Here is an 8073-nt window from a genome sequence, read left to right as displayed (position 1 = left end):
AGAGAGGTATGCTTGTATAATAAATGTAAATTAAAAATGCTCATAACTCACTTAAAAACTGAATTATTGTAAAAAAACTTCCAACAAAACACAGATAAAGTTCTCACCATCAAGTTTCATAAAAGGTTAATTCACTCTAATTTCTAAGCTAACGGCATAAAACTTGAACCGCTGAGCGTAAATTTGGTATGTTACTCGTTTGTAAGACGGAGACAACGCATGCGGGTGTGGCGTCCTCTTAATATGTTTTAAAAAGTTTCCTGTGTAATTGATTTGCCCATGTATTGTTTTATTGCACGATTGACAATCAGCAGTCAATTTATTACCTATCAATAATTGAAATAACTTCATAAAATGTACCGTCAAACAAATAATTATTTGTAATTTTATCGATTTCTTGAGCTGAATTTGAACTAGTCGAAGGATTGTGAACCATTGATTCATTTAAACCATGTGAGGCCCGTAAAGGTATATCGATAGCTTCTTTAATGCATTTTTTATTATTTTCAGAACTTGTAACTAAAAATCGCTTCATTATGAATTAGTATCAATGTTTAATACTAAACAAATAATTTTAGCAGCGTTTAGCAGTTCTTCTTTCGCAACGACAAATGTCAAAATATAAAAACGGTAGCATAATAAACTGTTGAGTACAAACTGAGAATAAGTGACAACTGACCACAGACTAAAGATGACAATCGAGAAACGGAGGCGACCGTGACAGTTGCATAATCGATCAAACCTCGGATCAAACTATAAATAACACCTAAAATACGCCAAAATATGTCTATTTGCGTATTTGCGTGTCGCCTGTGGCATTGTAGCCAGGGGGCTTCGGCAACCGGTTTTTATCTAAGTTGTAAACTTGTATTCACGGACTACGATATAGTAGTATTATATATATATATAATGATATTATCTTAGTCCGTCGTTATAACTATAATGTAATTATATGAGCAGTCCGTGATAGTCGATAAACATTAGACAATCATAGTCCACACTCTACAGACCAAAATAAACCAATAACTGCAAATTTCCATTCCCAGAATAGTACATTGCGGGCTACGGGCTATGGCATGCGATAACGGGAAATAACTAATATTATTAACACAATCATTATTTCATATTTGTACATGCTATTTAAAAATTTCATTATTCATAAACTATAAACTTTGAGAATCTGAATAAGAAAAAAAAATGCGTTTGTACAATTTCGCGATTTTTATCAATAAAAAATCGATCTAGATGAATTCATTTATATTAGTAAAAAAAATATCTAAGATGACCATTTAGATACCTTGTAACTATTTATCTAGATAAGATAAAATATGAACAAAAAAGTATCTAGATATTCATATAGATTAGTCCGAACACTGTTAGTCAATAGCAAGGTAATTATAATTACCTTGGTCAGTAGTCACTTCTCAACGTACAGTACGCTACTAAAAATATAATGAAATAGTCCAGATATCGTACATTCGTATCATTTCGTATATGATAGTAAGATACCGTCATATACTATTTATAGTATATACGTACGATCAAGCCCTTACTTATCGGTATCTTAATTGCGTTTAATCAAAGGTCGACAAAGTCATCGACTTTAATTGACTGTAAACGCTTTGGTGTTGTTAAGAGTGTATCGTTGGGGAAAAATATAATTATACAATTAATAATTATTATTTCAAAATCATATAAATGCAGTCAATGAATGTCCACAGATCACAAATAAAAATTTTATAGTGCATATAATTGCATATTCTGACGTTAATGCATGTTTGTAAGCATATTATTAAATTTAAAATGCATCATATAAAATGGTTATTCCAAGGGACTCAAATTACCAACTACCTTATTTTTCCCGGGACTCAACTTACCTACAACCGGTTTTTCCCCGGGACTCAATTTACCGAGTTAGGGTCATTTAGGACTCAATTTACCTAGCCCGGATTTTAATGTTGCTGTAGGCTAATAAACTAACAAATTGGATCTTTACCAAGAATAAAAAAAAAATGTTTTATAATACAATTAATAAATATAGTCTAACTTTAGAAATTAGCAAAAGAGTTAATTTAAATGTTAAGAGCAGAATACAAATAAAATGTATATTACCGTAACTGTAAAAGTGTTGTTCTACTTAATGAAGATTTACACTTAAAACATGAATTTGTAGAAAGTTTTTGTATTTTGTTCGCCAAGTATAACATTTACAACAAGTAAACACAGGTCTGTACTGGAGTTAACATATTATGTTCAGTGATTAAACTCCACAAATATTTTCAATGAAAAAAGTGTAAACGAATCACGAGGAGTAATAATTATCGTTTAAATAATATGTATTATATTATATTGGTAATAATATACTATAAAGTCTATTCAAAATGAGATTGGGACGTTTCGGTCGCCTCCCGTGCTTTCGGCGAGCTTGGTATATGTGCGTCGTGCATTCCTATACCAGGTACTGTACAATTTAAAATGGAGTGATGCTTTCGTTGGTGACGGCGCCATATTTATTATCTTTATCTATACTATATTATTAAAAATAAATAGCATAGGAATAATTGTACCTTTTATCAAATGAATGGTATCCATTACCATTCTTGAGGTATTAGGCCATGAACTATGCACATTATTATGTGCCATGGGATTAGAGTCTAATTTCTCACCCAGTCCATCGATGAAACATTCAAAGATGGCAAATACTTTTTTATATTTTCATAAAGCAAACGTAAACTTTTTAAAATTTTACTTTTGTAAGATCTGAATTAATGTGACAGCTCTTGGCAAGATCAAACATATCCCAATTCGTCTGGTTTTCAATTTTTTAAATCCATAATAACAGCTTCTGTTGAAAAGAACTGATCTTATCTGTAGATGTGAGAATGTTCTCTTGCTTTCCTTGCATGCTCTTGTTTAAATGATGCAGTTTTCAAAATATATCTATCAGAAAGGCTACCTTGGCACATCAGGAATCATCACTGAGAAAATCAACGTATCGTGATTCTTCACAATCAAAAAACAACAATAACTCCTCTCTATGTTTATAAAATCTTTGTAGGATACGTCCACGAGATAACCATCTTACTTCGGTGTAAAACCAAAGCTGGGTGTGCTCACTAGCAGAACTCAAGTTATTAAATAATGTCGATTTCAACGGTTTACTTTTAAAGAAGTTTATCATTTTGACAACAGTTTGCATTACTTCATTAAGCTCAGGCATCAAAGATTAAGCAACGACAGCTTCTGTGTGTATGAAGCAGTGCGTGAAAATAATATCTGGGTTTTCTTTCTTAACTAACGGCAAAGAACCTGTTAAATGACCCATCATTGAAGTGCACCCATCTGTACAAACATTAAAAAAAAATGTCTTTAGAAATTAAATAGTTCTAAGAGTTAAAGTCTTACGTTCTTAAGAGGTGGTAAGCGCTATACAGGCACGGTGATCTTTACCACTTTAATTATTTAACGACGTAGCACGTAGTCGTCAGTCTTGAGAATGATGGGTATTGAAATTAATTGAACACTTAGATCTATTTTGTTAACAATAAAGTAATATATTCTAATAATTGTTATGAAATAATAATGCGTAATATACTACTATTTTTGGGTTTACTACACTACCTATTCAAGCTGGTAATTTTCCCTTTTTTTCTGAGATCAATTACAGTCTTCTTATAGTTTGGTTTCTGGCAGCAGTTGCCTCATCAATAATGAAGTTTAAACTTTGGATATTCTAAATATTATTTATTAAAACTAACCTATTAAAAGACAAAGGTTGATAGTTACACAATGTTCGTTCCACAAAGAAGTAACGATAACCACCTAATACCAATATATCTTACTAACTCTTTCCATTCTATTTCAACAAAAGTATGAAATTCTTTCGAAGTTTCAATTCTTTCAGCAGAAATAGAAGAATGAGAGTACATTTTTATTGTTATATTTTTAACATCAATATCTAGATATTCCATAACGTTTTTAACGCAGTTGTGAAGTATATGTGTTCTACTCGGTATGCCGTCAGTCATATACAGACGGTAATAGTGGGGCAATGCTATAAATTAAGAATACAAAATTTTACTACTTATAACTTAATAATCGTGGTTAAATATTGTTTCGATGGCTAACACTTATTTTATTAAATTATTGTTTTTATTGCTATGTCATGGGTAGCTAAACTTTTGTGTTTTATGTTTAAAATAAGTAAAATAATTTAACACATTCTTTTTATATTTTTGCTAACAATTAGTTACAGTACGAATGCTGACTAAAGTATTTTAAAGGGAATTTATAGAACTATTTTACAAATCTATCACTTTTAACACGAACCAACTCGAATTATTATTTACCTACTGTATAGTGTATACTGTAATGATCCTCATTATTTAATATAAAAAATAATACCACAGATTAAATTTAACCAGATAGTTCAGTCCCTATTTGGCTCATCAAATTCTCAAAAATGTGAAGAAACAAAACCTACTTTAAATCAGTGTCACTACTAATAGATAAAATAAGATATTATTGGAAATTATTGTTTATATGTATACTATTTATGGTTCAAAACGTGCAATGTGGATTGAAAATTGTATTCCTGATTTTGCTGACAAAAACATTCAGGTTAAATATGTTTGTTCGTACATGTTCTTACTAAAAACCGGTTAAAGGATAATGCTGTTTCTACACTCTTTAATGGTAAGATATATCTATAATGAATTTCTTCTAGATAATCAAAAAAAATGACTAAGGATTAACGATATATTGGCTTAACGATCAAGTTGTGACGAGGTGGATAGTACTCTAGATTTTTCAACACATTTAGCTTGTTCAAGGCTAGTCATTGTCAAGTTTGTCTGTCAGCAGTTCAACCTCATATATTCAAACCACATTGCAGCTTTTAAATGCAACTCCGGGAAAATTAGAGTTGAGGAAACAACTTCGATAAGCCAAGGACCCATATTAGGACAATAGAGAACAGGCTCTGTTTATTTGATCATTAAGACTCTGTAGAATCTTTTTAAAATTTATGTCAACAATTTTTATCTCCAAACTTATTTTTAATTATTAAATCACATGAATTATACAATTTATTGTAAAAACTATAAATTAGGACTCACTGGCCGGACTGGTGCTATTTAACCCGTAAGTGGTATGGTACGGTCACACAGACCGCTGCAATTTTTTGTTTTGATTTAGGTGATAAGGTATTTATGATACAATCAAAGAGGTTGGTTTTACCTTTCCACGGAGATAGTATAAAACGGTAACTAATGGTTATGGAGTTAAACATGTTAAATACTGGTGTTAACAGCTGTTTTAAAGTGATAAGCGGTCTGACGGACCGCACCGTACCATCAACGTAATTATTTTTTCTTATCAAAATTTGACAAAGTTCGTAAACGTTTTTTTATTTTTTCGTTATTTTCAATTATAAAAAAATAAAAATGGATGAAGCTGGTTCATCTAACATTAGGATAAATGACCCGAACTTTCAGAACATTATATCAGACATATTAGCTGAAAATTGTTCAGACGTAAGTGATGATGTTACTGATAATATGTGTATTGATAGTAATCATAATTCCGAATCGGAACAAAATGTAAGTGAATCAGATGAAAGTGAGACAGAGAGTAATACTGATAATGACGATGGCATTAGACCATCGAAATTCTTGTATGGTAAATATAAATTTAAATTGTCGGCTGAGGAGTTCGCGTCTAAAAATACGAGAACTGCTCGACACAATATTATTACTAAACTTCCTGGACTGCGTGGCCCGATCAAACAATTTGGTGATACTGCTCGCCCTCCTGAAATTTGGAATATTTTATTTACTGAGAATATAATAAATGAAATATTGGTTTGGACAAACATAAAAATTGATAGTTATCGTCATAAATATAAAAATCTTATGCAGTTTCCTAAAAAATGTAGACGAAGTTGAGCTAAGGTCATTGTTTGGTTTGCTATTTTACTCAGCTGTATTTAAATCAAATCATGAAAATGCAAACACCTTATTTGCAACTGACGGAACAGGACGTGAAATTTTTCGCCTGGTCATGAGTAAAAAACGGTTTTTATTTTTAATTTCATGTTTACGTTTCGATAATTCTGATACTAGAACTGTAAGAAAAGAAAACGATCCACTCGCACCAATTTCTGAAATTTTCAATGAATTTATTGAAAACTGTAAATTGAATTACTCTTTGAGTTCATGTGTTACCGTGGATGAGATGTTAGTAAGTTTTCGTGGTAGATGCAAATTTAAAATGTATATACCTAATAAACCAGCTAAATACGGGTTAAAAATAATGTGCTTAACTGATTCGCGCAGTCATTATTTATTTAACGCATACATTTACGCCGGATAAAATACTGATGGAATTACCTTAGATCATACAGAAAGGAAGTTTTCTAAGCCTACACAATCAGTTTTACGGTTGTCAAAACCAATACAAGGGACCAACCGTAATATAACTGCGGACAATTGGTTTAGTTCCATAGAACTTGTTGAACTTTTAAAAAAGAAAAAATTAACATATGTTGGTACACTAAAAAAAATAAACGTGAAATACCTCAAGCGTTTTTACCAAAAAAGAAAAGAACAGTTGGCTTTACTCAATATGGATTTACAAAAGATCTTACACTTTTATCGTACGTGCCAAAACCAAATAAAGCAGTGTTATTAATCTCATCGATGCACAATCAAATAGGGTTTGACAATGATGTCCAAAAACCTGAAATCATTTCTTATTATAATAGTACAAAAGGAGGCATTGATGCATTGGACGAAAAATGTTCTGTTTATTCTACTGGACGTCGTACTCGTCGTTGGCCGTTAGCAATTTTTTACAGACTTCTTGATATTTCTTCTGTTAATTCGTGTGTCTTATATAATTCTTTTAAAAATAACGAAACAATGACAAGAGCTGATTATTTGAAGAGTTTAGCGTTTGAACTTGTGAGTCCAGAATTAGAAAGACGCTTTGAAAATACATGTATCTCACGTGAAATAAGGAGTGGAATCGGAAGAGTTCTCGGTAAATCAAAAAACTTAAAAGATACGCCAGTGTACGAAGACAAACTGGAATCACGAAAAACGTGTTGAATATGTCCTCCTAAGAAGAAAAGGAAAACTATTTATCAATGCAAACTCTGTGGGGATCCCATATGTCTTGAGTGCAGCAGAAAAATTTGTTCAAATTGTCTCGGAAACTAAGTAGGTTTCTAACTATTTATTTTTTATTTAAAAGTTGTTTATTTATTTTTATTTAGTTTAGTTGAAAAGAAAAAACATTTTGCCTGTATACAATTTTTTTTTATTCTTGTAGATTATTATTTTAGTAAATATATATTATTATATTTTATTTGTTTGTTATATACTATGTGGGACGTGGGTCAAGCAATAAATATAAAAAAAAAAAGTCGAATATGCGATTTTTATTTCATTTAAAATATGTAGAATGTAGATCTATCAATGATAAAAAAGGGCTATTTTGACTTACATTATTTGTATCTAAAAATTAAAATTTTTGAATCATTCTTTTTCTTATATTGCTTTTAATTATATCTACTTCAATATTTAGATGATGATAGAGTTCAAAACGTATTTTTAAACACTTTAGGATTTGCCGAAGCACAAGTAAGATATAACATAGTAATTTTTAAAATGTCTAAAAAATTTATTATTTTCTTTAAAAGTGTTAAATTTGAGTCGAAAAATGATAGTCAAATAAAAGTTGACACTGTAAATGTATTATTTCTGCAAATAACTCGATGGAATAATTGAAAAATATAGTCTTAATATAATTAACAAAATTAAGTGGTCCAGGAGACCGCACCATACCATTAGCGTGATTTATTTTCACCATACCACTTACGGGTTAACTATGATCGTTAGGTAGCGCTACGGACACTTGGTTAGTTCTACACGGTACCGTCGTAATCGCTAGAGTAGCGTCCGACTGACGGCGAACATGAGTCTCATGCTATCGTTGACTCCTCATGCATTTTTTGCACTAATTCTGCATTCCTGCTATTATTTCACGATAATATTGTAGTAAAACGTATTA

The 8073-nt window shown here is 30.9% G+C and overlaps 1 protein-coding gene across 1 annotated transcript in view; it reads right to left on the bottom strand.

The window, feature by feature from the left end:
• The window catches only part of LOC111037108 (uncharacterized mitochondrial protein AtMg00860-like), a 1844-nt gene extending 1309 nt beyond the window's left edge, over positions 1-535 (bottom strand). The window contains exon 1 of the mRNA XM_022319487.1: positions 361-535. Coding sequence (XP_022175179.1) covers positions 361-535 — 175 coding nt within the window. The remainder of the gene's footprint in view (positions 1-360) is intronic.
• Between the last annotated feature and the right edge of the window lie 7538 nt (positions 536-8073).

The sequence above is a fragment of the Myzus persicae genome, unplaced genomic scaffold, assembly GCF_001856785.1.
Source record: "Myzus persicae strain clone G006 unplaced genomic scaffold, MPER_G0061.0, whole genome shotgun sequence".
In the NCBI taxonomy this organism is placed as follows: Eukaryota; Metazoa; Arthropoda; class Insecta; order Hemiptera; family Aphididae; genus Myzus; species Myzus persicae.
Note: the sequence above shows the minus strand (reverse complement) of the source record. Positions and strands in the feature narration are given on the sequence as shown.